This window comes from Coregonus lavaretus (genome assembly GCF_964263955.1).
Source record: "Coregonus lavaretus genome assembly, chromosome: 4".
Lineage (NCBI taxonomy): Eukaryota > Metazoa > Chordata > Actinopteri > Salmoniformes > Salmonidae > Coregonus > Coregonus lavaretus.
Window position 1 is genome coordinate 64,066,371 of NC_139991.1, and position 19,342 is coordinate 64,085,712.

General features: G+C 42.0%; 1 protein-coding gene across 1 annotated transcript; it reads right to left on the bottom strand.

Moving 5' to 3' along the window:
- Positions 1-6,072: 6,072 nt before the first annotated feature.
- LOC311128431 (beta-hexosaminidase subunit beta-like) lies at positions 6,073-19,096 on the bottom strand. The gene is made up of 14 exons (XM_084160565.1): positions 18,799-19,096; positions 17,985-18,136; positions 16,662-16,727; positions 15,785-15,831; positions 15,576-15,686; positions 15,321-15,422; positions 14,868-15,000; positions 14,466-14,646; positions 13,733-13,819; positions 13,476-13,548; positions 12,785-12,959; positions 6,948-7,038; positions 6,692-6,796; positions 6,073-6,494 (listed from the first exon to the last, which is right to left on the bottom strand). Exons 1-14 carry the CDS (start codon positions 19,053-19,055, stop codon positions 6,431-6,433), a joined length of 1,644 nt encoding a protein of 547 aa, XP_084016691.1. The 5' UTR covers positions 19,056-19,096; the 3' UTR covers positions 6,073-6,430.
- Positions 19,097-19,342: the final 246 nt, after the last annotated feature.

Below are 19,342 nucleotides of genomic sequence, written 5' to 3' on the forward strand. Positions count from 1 at the left end.
ATTCTGATGGGACTGCTTGCTTGGGGGTGTATGTTGAAGGTTCCCCTCATAAGGAAAGCTAGAATTTATGTGGATAGATTTCTTCTAGTTGCATCATTGAGATAATGAATATATTACTGTTTTTGATTATTGTTATAAGGAAAAATGAAGGCCAGGCATTTAGAGAATGTGTTTACATTATTTGACAGCCAGTTCAAGGCCAACAGTAGTAGCTAATTTTAGAGTTGAGCATGGGCGTAGGTCTGGGGGTCCTCCCTCAGAAATGTTTGGCCATCTAAAGAATTTCCTGCATTTCTACTAGGGCTGTCCCCGACAAAAAAATTATAATCTTGGCTGACCAAGAGTAGTCTTTTCTAATCGATTGGTTGTAATTTTAAAATGTGTATTTTTCCATATATAGACACACCCTATGTGTTTTAATAAAATAAACTAGGCTATATGTACTGAACTTGTTTGAGCTTTAGGCAGGCTGTTTGATTAAATAATTATGACACACAAATGACTCAAGAGGGAGCCAGAGAGCAAGATAGCCTAACCAGAAGAAGAAAAAACTGTTCCCGACCCTCCTCCCGCTGCTGCTGGCCTTCACAGATTCTGCCATTATGCACCTGAAGTTGCCGGTAATAGGCTGCTACACCAGCGGTCAGCAACCTTTATCATTTGGAGTGCCAGTGTATCTTACCATTTTTACCAATCTGAGTGCCAGTTATGATTTTCATATGCACATTTTTGTGGAACAGTTTCATTTAACTTATAATAGTCTTTGTATCTCATTTGACCTTTTAGTCATTTAGCAGACGCTCTTATCCAGAGCGACTTACAGTTAGTGAGTGCATACATTTTTCATACTGGCCCCCCGTGGGAAACAAACCCACAACCCTGGCGTTGCAAGCGCCATGCTCTACCAACTGAGCTACAGGGGACTATCTCAAAATCATTATCTGTGGTTAATCTACATTCTATCTAAATCTAAAAGTAACTTATTGCCATTGCCACCTATGTAAAAAATAGCCTACATAAAGACAACACATAAAAACATTGCAGCCTGCAGGTAGAAAATATCCTGATATAAATAAATATCCTATAAATCACATTGGCTACCTGTCTGTAACAAACTTGAAATATTGTACAACTATCAACTGGGACGCCGAAACTTGCGCTGGCAAACTTGAAACATTGTATAAAATATTCTGGGCCCAGTTTCCAGCGCCAGTGACCTCGGGGCAAATACAGCTGTAGGCTATTTGTGCACAGGATAAGAAGTAATCAGGTATTTTATGACATTTCCACTGGATAACAGCATTACATTTTTCCCTTTAATGCCGAGTGGTTATCGAAAGGGAGAGCTGGAAATATTGTTCAAATACTTTGAGGAACTATTGTCATTCTCAATTGATTCTAAAATCATACTTTGTTTACTTGCTGTTTGAGTTGAAGAAAAATTACTTTGAGAAGCTCCACAGCTCATTAGTGGTGGTGAGTTAAGACAATCAGAAATACTATAAGACATCCCCAAATCAAATCAAATTGTATTTGTCACATACACGTGTTTAGCAAATGTTATTGCGGGTGTAGCGAAATGCTTGTGGTTCTAGCTCTGTCAGTGCAGTAATATCTAACAAGTAATATCTAACAATTTCACAACATTGACCTAATACACACAAATCTAAGTAAGGAATAAAATTTAAGAATATATACATACAGTTGAAGTCGGAAGTTTACAAACACCTTAGCCAAATACATTTACACTCAGTTTTTCACAATTCCTGACATTTAATCCTAGTAAAAATTCCCTGTCTTAGGTCAGTTAGGATCACCACTTTATTTTAAGAATGTGAAATGTCCGAATAATAATAGAGAGAATGATTTATTTCAGCGTTTATTTATTTAATCACATTCCCAGTGGGTCAGAAGTTTACATACACTCAATTAGTATTTGGTAGCATTGCCTTTAAATTGTTTAACTTGGGTCAAACATTTTGGGTAGCCTTCCACAAGCTTCCCACAATACATTTAATTAATTTTGGCCCATTCCTCCTGACAGAGCTGGTGTAACTGAGTCAGGTTTGTAGGCCTCCATGCTCGCACATGCTTTTTCAGTTCTGCCCACAAATTTTCTATAGGATTGAGGTCAGGGCTTTGTGATGGCCACTCCAATACCTTAACTTTGTTGCCTTAAGCCATTTTGCCACAACTTTGGAAGTACGCTTGGGGTCATTGTCCATTTGGAAGACCCATTTGCGACCAAGCTTTAACTTCCTGACTGATGTCTTGAGATGTTGCTTCAATATATCCACATAATTTTCCTTCCTCATGATGCCATCTATTTTGTGAAGTGCACCAGTCCCTCCTGCAGCAAAGCCCGCTCACAGTATGATGCTGCCACCCTCGTGCTTCACGGTTGGGATGGTATTCTTCGGCTTGCAAGCATTTCCCTTTTTCCTCCAAACATAACGATGGTCATTATGGCCAAACAGTTCTATTTTTGTTTAATCAAACCAGAGGACATTTCTCCAAAAAGTACGATCTTTGTCCCCATGTGCAGTTGCAAACCGTAGTCTGGCTTTTTTATGACGGTTTTGGAACAGTGGCTTCTTCCTTGCTGAGCGGCTTTTCAGGTTATGTCGATATAGGACATGTTTACTGTGGATATAGATACTTTTGTACCTGTTTCCTCCAGCATCTTCACAAGGTCTTTTGCTGTTGTTCTGGGATTGATTTGCACTTTTCGCACCAAAGTACGTTAATCTCTAGGAGACAGAACGCGTCTCCTTCCTGAGCGGTATGATGGCTGCGTGGTCCCATGGTGTTTATACTTGCGTACTATTGTTTGTACAGATGAACGTGGTACCTTCAGACGTTTGGAAATTGCTCCCAAGGATGAACCAGACTTGTGGAGGTCTACAATTTTGTTTCTGAGGTCTTGGCTGATTTCTTTTGATTTTCCCATGATGTCAAGGAAAGAGGCACTGAGTTTGAAGGTAGGCCTTGAAATACTTCCACAGGTACACCTCCAATTGAATCAAATGATGTCAATTACCCTATCATAAGCTTCTAAAGCCATGACATCATGTTCTGGAATTTTCCAAGCTGTTTAAAGGCACAGTCAACTTAGTGTATGTAAACTTCTGACCCACTGGAATTGTGATACAGTGAATTATAAGTGAAATAATCTGTCTGTAAACAATTGTTGGAAAAATGACTTGTGTCATGCACAAAGTAGATGTCCTAACCGACTTGCCAAAACTATAGTTTGTTAACAAGAAATTTGTGGAGTGGTTGAAAAACAAGTTTTAATGACTCCAACCTAAGTGTATGTAAACTTCCGACTTCAACTGTATATGGACAAGCAATGACAGAGCGGCATGGACTAAGATACAGTAGAATATTATAGAATAGAAAAAAGTATATACATATGAGATGATTAGTGAAAGATATGTAAACATTATTCAAGTGACTAGTGTTCCATTTCTTAAAGTGGCCAGTGATTTCAAATAGGCAGCAGCAGCCTCTAATGTGCTAGTGATGGCTATTTAACAGTCTGATGGCCTTGAGATAGAAGCTGTTTTTCATTCTCTCGGTCCCAGCTTTGATGCACCTGTACTGACCTCGCCTTCTGGATGATAGCGGGGTGAACAGGCAGTGGCTGTGGTGGTTGATGTCCTTGATGACCTTTTTGGCCTTCCTGTGACATCGGGTGCTGTAGGTGTCCTGGAGGGTGGGTAGTTTGCCCCCGGTAATGCGTTCGGCAGACTGCACCACCCTCTGGAGAGCCCTGCGGTTGCAGGCGGTGCAGTTGCCGTACCAGGCGGTGATACAGCCCGACAGGATGCTCTCAATTGTGCATCTGTAAAAGTTTGTGAGGGTTTTAGGTGCCAAGCCAAATTTGTTCAGCCTCCTGAGGTTGAAGAGGCTCTGTTGTGCCTTCTTCACCACACTGTCTGCGTGGGTGGACCATTTCAGTTTGTCAGTGATGTGTACGCCATGGAACTTGAAGCTTTCCACCTTCTCCACTGCGGTCCCGTCGATGTGGATAGGGGGGTGCACCTTCTGCTGTTTCCTGAAGTCCACGATCATCTCTTTGTTTTGTTGACGTTGAGTGAGAGGTTATTTTCCTGGCACCACACTCCCAGAGCCCTCACCTCCTCCCTGTAGGCTGTCTCGTCATTGTTGGTAATCAAGCCTACTACTGTTGTGTCGTCTGCAAACTTGATGATTGAGTTGGAGGCGTGCTTGGCCACGCAGTCATGGGTGAACAGGGAGTACAGGAGTGGGCTGAGCACTGTAATTATAATAATACAGGGCCTAAAATTAACACCCGCCACCTGCCAAATGCAGGTAGATTTTGACGTTGGCAGGTGGTCAGGGCTCGACAGTGCGAGCATTTCACTTGCATTTGTGAATAAAAATAGTGAAATATGATCACATTCATAGCAAAGTAAATGCTGCAGTAGCTGTTTTATAAATGAGAAACTACCTGTTGCACAGATTCCAATTGGCAGCGGGAAGAGCTTCACAGGATTGGTCGACTTGATTACCAACCAGCGAATGACGTGGCGGGTGAAATCCAGAGGATGGCCATTTGTTTGAGGCCAAACCCCTCAGCCAATTAGATGACCTGGAACTTCTACAGGAGGCCATGGAGGTCAGGGAAGCTCTGATAGAACAGGTCATGGAAATGACATCATCATCCCAACTCAAGACACCTCAATTGGTAGATCACGAAGCAAAACGTTTGGGAACCCCTGATCTAGTGTGGATGTAGGAAGATACTCCTACTGATAGCTAACATCACTTTACAAACGAGTACAGCACAAACCTGTGTAAAAGCTATGAGATGAACCACCCAGAGATTCTACAGTTGGTATTTCAATTGTTCTCCTTCACAGGTTTGACACGGTTCCAGGAGGGGGAGAGGAAGAGGCGTGGTTTCGTATGATATGTTATGAATCCAATTTGTACAATATCTTATGAATTTGTTGTGCTTAAGATCCTGGACAGCATCTTCAAAACCTGCACAGAGACATCGTTTGATAGTGTTGTGCACACAATGAGATCTCTGCCTATGTACTGTACTGTAGTCGTGTCGTGGATTTGTGAGTGTCCATAGAAGAGGAGTGTCCATAGAAGGAGAGTGCAAATAGGAGTCTCCATAGAAGAGGTGTCCATAGAAGTGTCCATAGAAGAAGAGTGTCCACAGAAAAGAATTGTCCATAGAAGAAGACATTAGCAGCAATACAGTAGTGGGTTTGTTGGTGATAGTAGTACAGCGGTAGTAACAGTGCCCCTAATTGTAATACTGGGCTGGAGCTTGGGATGTCACTGGAGGTGACAGTGTGGGAGGAGCACCTGAGCTCGGTGACTTGGCTCAGAGACGAGGGGCTATCCGGGACATCCAGTTATGTCCCAGGTTGTAATGGATCTAATCTTTCCTCCTCCTGTTTCAGGGCTACTCCAATGCCCTGCAAACTCTGACAACGCCACCTTCTCCTTCCAGCTGGACAGCTACGAGGCCATGAACCTCCAGCACCAGAACACCCTGTTCAACAAGATGGCTGGCCTCGCCTGATGACATCACCTCCTGTTCCTGAACTACAGGAAATGGCTGCAGGATTTGCGATTGTTGCACTTCGAAACTGAACAGTTGGGGTTTGACAAATCTCGGCATCCAGTTCAAGTATGTGGCATGGCCGTGTTGTGTCACAAGAGACTAGGATTGGACTAATGGACTTTTGTACCAAACTGAGCAAGAGCACAATTCAGTGGTTATAGTATGTTTCTGTGGAATATACATGGATGTTTGAATGTAAATGTAAGCCAGGAATGCCACTGTCAATACTCTTGTAAGGGCGTTTGCTGTGCAAACAGATGAATCAAGAACATGGTACTCTGTGTATGTTGGCATACAGTACTGCTGCTGAACATATTGTAGTGGTGGAGGTATGTCATTCAAATGTATAGATATTGTATGAAAGATGCTCTTGTGATGAAATGTGTCCCCAATGTGTCATTTCCATGAGTTTGTAAAACTATCACACTTCAGGTGTCCACAGCACTGTACACAGACAATTTACCTTGCAAAGGTTTATTATTATTAAGTCCCGTTTGGCTCAGTTGGTAGAGCATGGTGCTTGCAATTTCAGGGTTGTGGGTTTGAATCCCACGGGGGACCAGTATAAAAAAAAAGTATGAAACTGTATGCACTAACTACTGCAAGTCGCTGTAAGAGCATCTGCTAATTGACTAAAATGTAATTATTATTAATTTAAAACATACATTCATATTAAAATAAATGGCTTTCTAAAAACAAGATCAATGTGACATTGCATGGAATGAGGATTGTTCTGGAAAACATTGTTAAAAAGACAAATTTTGGCTCGTATCAGTGCATCAATCAAGTCATGAAGACGATCACAGTGGTCTTCACTTTTCATACCCCTTTGTACTCATGTGCACAGTAACCTGTAAAAAGAGGCTCAGCTGGGATACCACGCCTGGGGAGGGGGGAGGAGAGGACAGGAAGAGAGAGTTACAAGTCAAGAGAGAGGACAGGAAGAGAGAGTTGCCACATTGTATACCACAGTCAAGAGTTGATCATAATCTTTTACACAACTGTCTTTAACAGGGGGCCACCATAGAATTAAATAGAACAGCAATTAACAGAAGTATGCATCTTTATGTCTCGACATACTGGACCATGCGACAGCGGTGCTTGGCCAGACGACTGTAGGCATCGTTTAAGTTCCTCACATCCCTGTCACTCCACAACCGCTCCCCCACAGCACTGGCACGGGGCCTGAGGATAGGAGAGAAACACGTTATGGGACCAACAGACTTCTTAGTAATGAATGTATAGGCTATAACATTGCTGAACGTGTGAGAAAGATGAGAGAAAGGATGTTTTATGATTATTATTGATAATATTTATGGGGTGTTGTGTGGTGTACCAGAGTCTAGGTGTCAGGTTGGTAGCATCCACATATTCTCCCCACAGACATGCCTCTCCCCCAATCACCAGCTTTTTCTGGGCATCCGTGCCTGGGTTCACAAGGTCAATTAGGGGTCAGGGGGTAATCACATTCACATAAATGTTTACATATGATGTTTATATATGCCCATTTCTGTATTTAATCTTACCATGGGAACAGAGTTTTTGGAGGTATATTTTTTCTGCTACTTCAGTCAACAGGCTTGCACTTAGTTGCACAGAAATCCAAACCGTGTGACCATTGGCTCATAAGAAAAAAAGCAGATGGCTTTTGGCATGGAGGGCGTCTTCCCTATTCAGACTCAGAGCAGGTGGGTGACCTCAGAACTGCGTCACATGAATCCACTATCACTCTAGAACAGGAGGGCCAGGGGCCAGGCAAAGTATTTCTTAATCACAAACCATAAAAGCAAGTCAATCACTGTATTGGTCTTTGCTGCCCTACTGTTAATATAGAGTGAAGTATTGTCAGTGGTGGAAAAAGTACCCAATTGTCGTACTTGAGTAAAAGTAAAGATACGTTAATAGAAAATGACTCAAGTAAAAGTGAAAGTCACCCAGTAAAATACTGCTTGAGTAAAAGTATTTAGTTTTAAATATACTTAAGTATCAAAAGTTAAAGTAAAAGTATAAATCATTTCAAATTCCTTATATTAAGCAAACCAGGCAGCACAATTTTTTAAATTTTTTTTCATTTACGGATAGCCAGGGGCACACTCCAACACTCAGACATCATTTACAAAAGAAGCATTTGTGTTTAGTGAGTCCACCAGATCAGGTAGTAGGGATGACCAGGGATGTTCTCTTGATAAGTGCGTGAATTGGACCATTTTCCTGTCCTGCTAAGCATTCAAAATGTAACAAGTATTTTTAGGTATCAGGGAAAATGTATGGAGTAAAAAGTACATTATTTTCTTTAGGAATGTAGTGTAGTAAAAGTAAAAGTAGTCAAAAATATAAATAGTAAAGTAATGTACAGATTCAAAAAATGACTTAAGTAGTACTTTAAAGTATTTTTACACCACTGGATATTGTGATGAGTGTTGGGGCCAGTGTGTAAAATGACCAACTAAAAACTCCTCAAACCTTAAAATCAACAAGAACCAAATAAGTTGGACATTGAGGATGCACGAGTCATTCCAACACAGCAAAGAAAAGAGCCGAGGAATAGTACTTTCCCAGAAATAAAGCCTCTGTCCAAAGCATTTAGATAGGCTGCGTTTACACAGGCAGACCAATTCAGATATTTTTTTCCAAATTGGTCATTTGACCAATCACATCATCTCTGAAAAAGATCTGATGTTATTGGTCACAAGACCAATTATTGGACAACATTTTCAGAATTGATCTGCCTGTGTAAATGCAGCCATATAGGGGACACACCATTGAAGTTCTGTGGGTCGGCCTTGTAAGCGGCCTGCCAGTCCTGGCATTAGGAGATGCGGTTGTGGTACCAGGGTGTGGAGAGCAGGGTCTGGTAGCCTGATGCTGTGACCCTCGTCATCTCAGCCTGGTACTGCTGCTGGTTGCCTTTCCACACATGGATTAGTGAGTCTGCCTTCAGCTACATACACTACCGGTCAAAAGTTTTAGGACACCTACTCATTCAAGGGTTTTTCTTTATTTTTACTATTTTCTACATTGTAGAATAATAGTGAAGACATAAACTATGAAATAACACATATGAAATCATGTAGTAACCAAAAAAGTGCTAAACAAAAAGTGCTAAATATATTTGAGATTCTTCAAATAGCCACCCTTTGCCTTGATGGCAGCTTTGCACACTCTTGGCATTCTCTCAACCAGCTTCATGAGGTAGTCACCTGGAATGCATTTCAATTAACAGGTGTGCCTTCTTAAAAGTTAATTTGTGGAATTTCTTTCCTTCTTAATGCGTTTGAGCCAATCAGTTGTGTTGTGACAAGGTAGGGGGGTATACAGAAGATAGCCCTATTTGGTAAAAGACCAAGTCCATATTATGGCATATAAATAAGCAGAGAGAAATGACAGTCCATCATTACTTTGAAACATGAAGGTCAGTAAATACGGAACATCTCAAGAACTTTGAAGGTTTCTTCAAGTGCAGTCACAAAAACCATCAAGCGCTATGATGAAACTGGCTATCATGAGGACCACCACAGGAATGGAAGACCCAGAGGAACCTCTGCTGCAGAGGATACGTTCATTAGAGTTACCAGCCTCAGAAATTGCAGCCCAAATAAATGCTTCACAGAGTTCAGGTAACAGACACATCTCAACATCAACTGTTCAAAGGAGACTGTGTGAATCAGGCCTTCATGGTCGAATTGCTGCAAAGAAACCACTACTAAAAGGACACCAATAAGAAGAAGAGACTTGCTTGGGCCAAGAAACACGAGCAATGGACATTAGACCAGTGGAAATGTGTCCTTTTATGAGTCCAAATTAGAGATTTTTGGTTCCAACCGCCTTGTCTTTGTGAGACGCGGTGTGGGTGAACGGATGATCTCCGCATGTATATTTCCCACCGTAAAGCATGGAGGAGGAGGTGTTATGGTGTGGGGGTGCTTTGCTGGTGACACTGTCTGTGATTTATTTAGAATTCAAGGCACACTTAACCAGCATGGCTCCCACAGCATTCTGCAGCGATATGCCATCCCATCTGGTTTGGGCTTAGTGGGACTATCATTCGTTTTTCAACAGGACAATGACCCAACACACCTCCAGGCTGTGTAAGGGCTATATGACCAAGAAGGAGAGTGATGGAGTGCTGCATCAGATGACCTGGCCTCCACAATCCCCCGACCTCAACCAAATTTAGATGGTTTGGGATGAGTCGGACCGCAGAGTGAAGGAAAAGCAGCCAACAAGTGCTCAGCATACGTATACGTGGTAACTCCTTCAAGACTGTTGGAAAAGCATTCCAGGTTAAGCTAGTTGAGAGAATGCCAAGAATATGCAAAGCTGTCATCAAGGCAAAGGGTGGCTATTTGAAGAATCTCAAATATAAAATATATTTTGATTTGTTTCATACCTTTTTTTTTTTTGGTTACTACATGATTTCACATGCGTTATTTCATAGTTTTGATGTCTTCACAATTATTCTACAATGTAGAAAATAGTAAAAATAAAGAAAAACCCTTGAATGAATAGGTGTTCTAAAACCTTTGACCGGTAGTGTACAGTAGACACACATAGATACACATGCAACATGTGGTTGAGAAATAGCCTTAGTATTTAGGAGTATTATTAGCACTAATTAGTGTAGAGTAGTATTTTTTGGGGAGAAAGACATTTAAAACAAATGCCACAGCAGAGCTCTCCATGGATAAGCTTGCATCAGGGTACATTCAAGATGCAAAACCACAGAGCAGGGACCAATTGAAGGAGCTTTCCTCTTGCAAGATGCTTCCGGTGGAGTGGTTTTCATCAGTGCATTGGTGTTTGTATCTCTTCGTGGTAGACATCACAATACAGATGGAGCAAAGTTCCAAAGTTACCTGCATTTGTAAGGTTTTACAGTGCATTCGGAAAGTATTCAGACCCCTTGACTATTTCCAAATTTTTGTTAAGTTACAATAACCCATAATGACAAAGCAAAAACAGGTTTATACATTTTTGGGAATGTAAAAAACGGAAATATGACATTTACATAAGTATTCAGACCCTTTACTCAGTACTTTGTTGAAGCACCTTTGGCAGTGATTACAGCCTCGAGTCTTCTTGGGTATAACGCTACAAGCTTGGCACACATGTATTTGGGGAGTTTCTCCCATTATTCTGTGCAGATCCTCTCAAACTCTGTCAGGTTAGATGGGGAGCATTGCTGCACAGCTAATTTCAGGTCTCTCCAGAGATGTTAGATCGGGTTCAAGTCCGGCCTTTGGCTGGGCCACTCAGACATTGAGACTTGTCCCGAAGCCACTTCTGCGTTGTCTTGGCTGTGTGCTTAGGATCGTTGTCCTGTTGGATGGTGAACCGTCGGCCCAGTCTGAGGTCCTGAGCGCTCTGGTGCAGGTTTTCATCAAGGACCTCTCTGTACTTTGCTCCGTTCATCTTTCCCTCAATCCTGACTAGTCTCCCATTCCCTGCCGCTGAAAAACATCCCCACAGCATGATGCTGCCACCACCATGCTTCACCGTAGGGATGGTGCCAGGTTTCCTCCATACGTGACGCTTGGCATTCAGGCCAAAGAGTTCAATCTTGGTTTCATCAGACCAGAGAATATTTTTTCTCATGGTCTGAGAGTCCTTTAGGTGCCTTTTGGCAAACTCCAAGCGGCCTTTCATGTGCCCTTTACTTAGGAGTGGCTTCCGTCTGGCCACTCTACCATGAAGGCCTGATTGGTGGAGAGCTGCAGAGATGGTTGTCCTTCTGGAATGTTCTCCCATCTCCGCAGAGGAACTCTGGAGCTCTGTCAGAATGGCCATCGGGTTCTTGGTCACCTCCCTGACCAAGGCCCTTCTCCCCAGATTGCTCAGTTTGGCCCGGCGGCCAGCTCTAGGAAGGGTCTTGGTGGTTCCAAACTTCTTCCATTTAAGAATGATGGAGGCAACTGTGTTCTTGGGGAACTTCAATGCTGCAGACATTTTTTGGTACCCTTTCTCAGATCTGTGTCTCGACACAATCCTGTCTCAGAGCTCTATGGACAATTCATTCGACCTTATGGCTTGGTTTTTGCTCTGACATGCACTGTCAACTGTGGGACCTTATTTAGACAGGTGTGTGCCTTTCCAAATCATGTCCAATCAATTGAATTTGCCACAGGTGGACTCCAATCAAGTTGTAGAAACATCTCAAGGATGATCAATGGAAACAGGAAGCGCCGGAGCCCAATTCTGAGTCTCATAGCAAAGGGTCTGAATACTTATGTAAATAAGGTATTTCAGTTTTTTATTTTTAATACATTTGTCAGTATGGGGTATTGTGTGTAGATTGATGAGAATTGTAAAAAATAAATAATAATAATTGAAATCCATTTTAGAATAAGGCTGTAACGTAACAAAATGTGGAAAAAAGGAAGGCGTCTAAATACTTTCCGAATGCACTGTATGTCAACTTCTTGCTCACATTGTTTAACATGTTACAGTGTTGCTGATCTTGAATGTAACCCTGATATAAGAGAAGCATTGTGCAGCTGGGAAACAATGCATTATGAATGCCAAGTGAACATGTATAGAAAGGAAAATAACTGACAATGTAGGAATTGTCAGGGATAGTATCTGGAAAGTAATGCATTGCAACAAGCTATGAAAATGTATATTTCGGGCCACCTGTCAATGTTGTAATACAGTGTTTCTCAATAATGGTCCTGGGGACCCAAATGGGTATTTTAGATTTTTCCTAGAAATAAACAGCTGATTCAAATGATCAACTCATCATCAAGCTTTGATGATATAAATCAGGTGTGTAGTGCTAAGGCAAAAACAAAAGTACCCCTTTGGGTCCCCAGGACCAGGATGGAGAAACATGTGTAATAGATGTAAACAAGACACTTTTTCAACTGAATAGGCTGCTCTCAAAACCACCAAGAGCTAATGCCACAACAAAATAGTGCCAAACCCACCTTCCAACAGTGACCATCTCTGTACAACACAACTTTCGCCCAGAGAGCAGACATTTCGATACAGCTGTACAATATTCAAGCGCAAACCTGTTGAGTGAGGTCTTTCAGTTTTTAAGCACTATTTTGGCATTTTCAGCTTTGGAGTGTTAGGCCAAAAAAATCAGAGCAATTTCCATCTCTCCTGGAACACTGTCCTTTAGATTTTTACACGTTGGGAGTATAAAAACACCATCTGATGAAGACAACTGACCCTTGAAGCCCAGCGGCTCGGCCCTGTAGTACTTCTGCCAGTCCTGTCCGTAGCTAATGTAGTCTAGGTACCAGGGGGCAGAGAGGATGGTGGTGAAGCCTGCCTCTGTCACCTTCTGAAGCTCCTCCTCCACCTTGTTCCCCATCCACACATGCACTACCGTGTCCGACTTCAACTGCAAGTATTACACTGATTTGTTAGACTCAGAAAACATGTTTGTCTGTGTATTATTTGTGGATGTGGTGGTCAGACTTGGGTTTCAAATAGCCGATCGATTCAAATACTTTGAGCGTTTGCTTGAGTCTGAGGGAATTTGATTAAGCTTAATTGAATCCCCTCTCTGCCTGGAGTGCCAGATGGGTGGTATTTTCCGTTTTGGGACTTTTGTATTGGTCTATTCATCCAGGCAAGCTCAAACAGGCACAGATACACTGTACATAGACTTTAAGTATGTGAACCAAGGTCTGGTGGTTATCAGATAGAGTTGGAAAGGAAAAGCTAATACTAACAGGGGGGAAACTATAGAAGCCAAGCCATGAAGCTAAATGTACTACTATGTAAACACCAGGTAAGAAGTGAGTAAGGTAACTTAATATATTTTGATTATAGAAATATCAGAATTTGATTTCAGAAACATCAGAGTGGCTGCTTTTCTCTCTTACAGTGCTGATAACTGCTGTTGTTCAGTTACCTTTACTCCATTGTCAAATACCTCCTGCCAGATCATGTAGCCCTTGTTGGTAGTGGTGACAATATCCAAGAGCCTATCACGTGACAGAAAATAACCACATGATAATGTGAATAATTAAGCTTCAGAAAAAAAAGAGTGGAAGTCAAGGAGTGGAAATCTTTGACAATATATGGATAAGTTACGGTTTCTCAGGTTGGCCGAATGTCTGATCAACGTAATTTGTTTAACTTTAAGGCCATGTCTGAATGAAGCCACACCTCTGGATGTAGAACGATTCCAGCTTGCTGTAGTCCGTCCCAAAGCCTTGCTGCTCCATGAACTTCTGGATGTCAGGGTTGGACTTCCTGTGGATCAGAGGCAGAAAGTAGAAGTGTTTTTATTGATGTGCTTGATCAAATCAAATCAAATTTTATTGGTCACATGCGCCAAATACAACAGGTGCAGACATTACAGTGAAATGCTTACTTACAGCCCTTAACCAACAGTGCATTTATTTTTAACAAAAAAATAAATAATTTTTTAACAAAAAAATAAAACAACAACAAAAAAAGTGTTGAGAAAAAAAGAGCAGAAGTAAAATAAAAGAACAGTAGGGAGGCTATATATACAGGGGGGTACCGGTGCAGAGTCAATGTGCGGGGGCACCGGCTAGTTGAGATGGTTGAAGTAATATGTACATGTGGGTAGAGTTAAAGTGACTATGCATAAATAATTAACAGAGTAGCAGCAGCGTAAAAAGGATGGGGTGGGGGGGGCAGTGCAAATAGTCCGGGTAGCCATGATGTTGGCCAAGACACAGCCTACAGTACTGTTTCTGTGATTTAATTTCCATTGACTGTCAAACAAGCCAGTGTCACATGGCTGTTGGCTATTGACAATTATTGTGGTCATATAACTTTGTAGTGGATGAGGAGTCTGTGGTTCAGTGGGTGCTGAATATGTTAACTGTAACTCCCATTGGAAAGTGCATGTTAAATGTCCCTGTCTCACCAGCAGCTGAAGTCGACCTCGTCTCCTCCCAGATGGACGTAGGCATCAGGGAACACTGTGCTGACTTCCTTGAAGAACATGCTCATAAAGTCATAGGTGGTGTTGAGGATGGGGTTGACTGGTCCGAACGAACCAGAGGGGCTGGCTCCAGAGTAACAGGGGGTCAGCAGGTCCTTCTGCCCTGGAAGGTTATGAGTGAGAGGGGTGCATTCGAGAGGCAAGAGGAGTCATTTGGTGCAGATAAAACTAATGCAATATCAGGTAGCTGCATTTTTCAGTTAAATTCTTACAAAAAGATTATGAAAATGTGCATGTCTTAAAGACAAAAGACTACCCTGACCCCATAGAAATGAACCCCTCGATACAGCCAGAAAATGTTAATCTGAATGACCCCACATTCACCTTTGCCCCATGACTGAGTGTGCCCAGGGGTGTCAAACTCAGGGACAACCCGAATGCCCCTGAGGCGAGCAAACTCGATTATCATCTTCACATCAGAAGGCGTGTACACATGTGTGTATGGATGGTATGCTCCCTGCAGTCATGCAATAGAAAAAGTTATCTACACACATTTGACATCTATATAAAACATGCATAAATTATGGACATGTACTGTACTTCATGATCACAATGAAGTTTAGACTGGTTATATATCCCTACATCTATGATTACAGATGTGTTAGCAATATGATGGCTCTACCTAGCCCTCCAATAGGCTTTGTGAAGCTCCGACCCTATCCTTTTCACTTTCGCTATATCACCTTCAATCATCTAGTCCTTTCAGGTGTGTGAAAACTGAAGGCATAGCAGCTGAAATGGGACCAAGATATCAATAATAACGCCCACCACACTCACCTGTTGACTCAGCTGGGGGAAGGTACGGCTCAGGTAGGGGAAGGAGGGGTCATCTACTATGTGCCAGTGGAAAACATTGAATTTGTTCCACGCCATGGCTTCCTGTGTATGGATCGGGGGAGAACAAGATGTTATGAGTATAACGTTATGTTATGCCATTAACAGAAATGGAAAATGATTTGATCATATGGCCAACACAAACATTTAACCATAACAAAGTGAACTGAAATCAGGATCTATGTATCATCCTCTCACCAGATTGGCTAAGATGACTTTGATGGGCAGGAAGTGACGAGAGGTGTCCAATAAGAGGCCTCGATGTGCAAACCGTGGGAAGTCGTGAATGTCTGTCCTATTGATGCTTTTCTGTGAAAAAAAAACAAATGCAAAATTAAAGTATTATTGAAAAATTGCTACAATTTAAACTATTTACATATAATCACATGGCACTAATGCAAACTTACTGCTCCATATTCATCCTTATACACCAACTGGCTAAAAGTCTCCAGACCTAGCACATAGACAATGGTTAATCAACAGAGTCACAATCGCAACATGATTGCAAACACATGCTTTACATTTACATGTTACATTTTAGTCATTTAGCAGACGCTCTTATCCAGAGCGACTTACAGTTAGTGAGTGCATACATTTAAAAAGTTTTTTAAATACTGGAATCGAACCCACAACCCTGGCGTTGCAAATGCCATGCTCTACCAACTGAGCTACATCCCTTTACAACTAGGGATGTGCATCTTTCCAGGATCTATGGGCTCCGATACGATACAGGAAAGATACGTTTTAGTTTAGTTTGAAATTATTTGTGAGATTCGGTTTGATATGAGTTGTGTGTGTGTGTGTGTGTGTGTGTAAATGATGTATGTCTATGGTGTATGTACTATGTAGGCTCCTGTGTTGAGCCATAAGGGAGACTAGGCCTCTACAACCACCCCCCCCACACACACACTTTGGTTCTGAATTAACTTGTCATTTTTGCAGATGAAGTGTTTGAGCTAGTATCAATGTATCAATATTTATCGTTTAGAAATGAGCTATGACATAGCCAATGAATACATTGCAACACTTATGGTGTAAGTACTTTCTGTAGCTCTCAAGGTCTAGACACAAGAAACTCTAAGGCAACCACAAAAGTTGCACAAGGGTTATGAAAACAAGTGAAATGTTATAAGCACGCAGAACAATAAAGGGTTATTACAGGAAGAAGTGACAGTCTTGAACAAACCTCTTCATCAGAATATAAACATAGTGTGTAGAATAAAAGCCATGACCCCTACCTCTGAGTGTGTGTGTGTGTGTGTGAATAAAAGCGAAGGACCCTACCTCTTAGAGCTCCCCACACCTTAGGTGCTTTCAGCACAGCAACAGGAGAGTCCACTGACAGTTCGTCTGTGGAAAGGCAGAGAGAACACAGTAAGTCCAAGGTTTTTATTATTTTTTTTAAACATCTGATAATGCCTATTGATTCAAAGACATGCATTTGTCATCCATCCAGGTAAGTGAATGTTTCTTCTTTGATGTGTGAGTAAATACATTCACTTCTCTATTAGTTTGGGGCCTTGAAACTCGTCTATGACCAAACTTGCATGTGTACTACTGGTGTGCATTCATGAAAAAGTAGCTAAGGGTCTTTACAACAAAGATCTGAACATAGAATAAACCCATTATCTCCCAAGACAATCCAGGTAATCCCTCCGTAGGATAATCTCAATTGCATTTCCTTGATTCCTCGTGTCCACTCTCCTCAACTCCTTCTCAAAACCCATTGGATGAGAAGGTCAGAGGTCCCTCCCTTCTGACCATCTCATCCAATGGGTCTCCCTCTCGGTCGACTACTGACGTATAATATACTGGCAGACGTAAGCCGTACTAGAGGATAATACTCCCCTAAACACTGGTGTGGGATGATGAGACCCCGATCCTCAATCCCTCTGGGGAGGCCCCTCCATTATACTACTGAAGTCTCTGCCATTTGCATGTATCCTGCTTCAGTCCAAAACTTGAAAACATGGGTCCGTAGTCACAGAGACTCAGAAGTGCTGATCTAGGATTAGGTCCCCCCTGACCATATGCTTTAGAAATCAGATCCTGTATGAGCACACTCAAAGTCTTTGTGCATACGGACCCTGTCTTAGAACACCAGCACTCGCACTTGTCTTTTCTTACTAGCACTGACTTTGCTGATAGCGGTTTTATTGGGGTAAAATGTACATATTATGACTGAAATATGTAGTTGTCTCTCCTAGCTACCATAAGATGAATGCATTATAATTGTAAGTCGCTCTGGATAAGAGTGTCTGCTAAATGACTAAAATGGAAATGGCCTCCCGAGTGGTGCAGTGGTCTAAGGAACTGCATCGCAGTGCTAGCTGTGCCACTAGAGATCCTGGTTCGAATCCAGGCTCTGTCGTAGCCGGCCGCGACCGGGAGACCCATGGGGCGGCGCACAATTGGCCCAGCGTCGTCCAGGGTAGGGGAGGGAATGGCCGGCAGGGATGTAGCTCAGTTGGTAGAGATTCCCACGGGGGGCCAGTATGAAAAATAAAATAATGTGTGCACTCACTAACTGTAAGTCGCTCTGGATAAGAGCGTCTGCTAAATGACTTAAATGTAAATGGAAGACAAACACCATGCCTGGGCACTCACATGATTCGTCAGATGTCACACTGGGGTAGCTGTCACACTCCGAGTCAGCTGACGTGATCCACACCTGTAATTCAGATATGTCAGAGGCCAATGCCTTCTTGCTCTTGTTTTGCCCTTGTTTTCTGGAACTGGTAAAGATGTACTCATCATACCTGAAGGAGAAGTTAGGAGGAACAAAACCAGTGTATGTCATGTGTATTAGATATTTGTTGTGGAACTGTAGATATTACTTGCTAGATATTACTGCACTGTCGGAACTAGAAGCACAAGCATTTCGCTACATTCGTAATAACATCTGCTAACCATGTGTATGTGACCAATACATTTGATTTGATGTTGTTTATGTGACGATTGGTCTAGAACCCCAGGAAGAGAAGGAATGTAAGGGGAATTTCAGTAGCAAGTCAGTACACTTCAGTAGCAAGTCATTTGTATTTATACATTAATTTATCTCGTACTTCTGAAAAACTTTCAGATTGATACATCTGTAGGCCTAATTAAATCAAACGTGACTACCGGCATTTAAAGCAAACGTTAATTATTAAAATGGTCATCTGCAGTTCAAACAACAATAAGCACCACATTTTGGGGTAAACAGCTTTGGGTTGGGGCTGGAGAAATGTAACCACTCAAATTCATAAACTCATGAGGCAATTATAAGTTATATTCTTCAAGAATCAATGGGTACATTCATTTAAAAGTAAAACAGTTGCTGTAGCAACCGTATATTGCCACTTTAAAAGGAGTTCAAGCAAAACAAACAAATCATGAAAGCATGCTGATGCCTATTATTCACATGACTCAGCCGTCTTACCTTCTATATGCATTTTGAAGAAGTATGCAGCTTGCACCAGAAGACGATTCTTTAGCGTCGATTATATGGAAGTTAGCACCGCTGAGTTTGAATACTACCGTGGATATTTGGACTTTCTGAGGCAACGGCCAAAGAGATCCATACTGAGAATCAGTAGGCTCCTCGTCCATTTCAGCGTCATTATAATCATAATCTTGCGCTGCCCGGCAGACAACAAGCGCGAGCAACAACGCCGCAAACTTCAGCGTCGCGAACATGATGTGCTACGTTGTTGCCAGCTACCAGTCAGCTGACAACTGGCGAGACGGTAATAGATTCGAGAGGGCGAGGCTTGAATCAATGTGGAAAGAGAACAAATCGAATCTAGCAAATCATATAAGACATCTCACAATGAGACAGTACATCACTGAAAATCGAGCATTTGTTTGGTTGATGGTCAGGCAGCCAGTGAAATATGTGACCATTGGGACTGGCTAGATGACCTTACAATCTAGCTATCTGAGGACTTTCAACTCATAAATAATGGAAAGAAAATATAAATACA

What these genes read in the sequence shown, in the direction of transcription:
- LOC311128431 (XM_084160565.1), bottom strand. Translation starts at nt 19,055, where the DNA reads ATGTTCGCGACGCTGAAGTTTGCGGCGTTGTTGCTCGCGCTTGTTGTC. An exon ending in CACTCAGTCATGGGGCAAAG is followed by an intron (nt 14,647 to 14,867) that starts GTGAATGTGGGG and finishes ATAACCTTCCAG; the next exon opens with GGCAGAAGGACCTGCTGACC. An exon ending in GAGGTCGACTTCAGCTGCTG is followed by an intron (nt 13,820 to 14,465) that starts GTGAGACAGGGA and finishes TCTGATCCACAG; the next exon opens with GAAGTCCAACCCTGACATCC.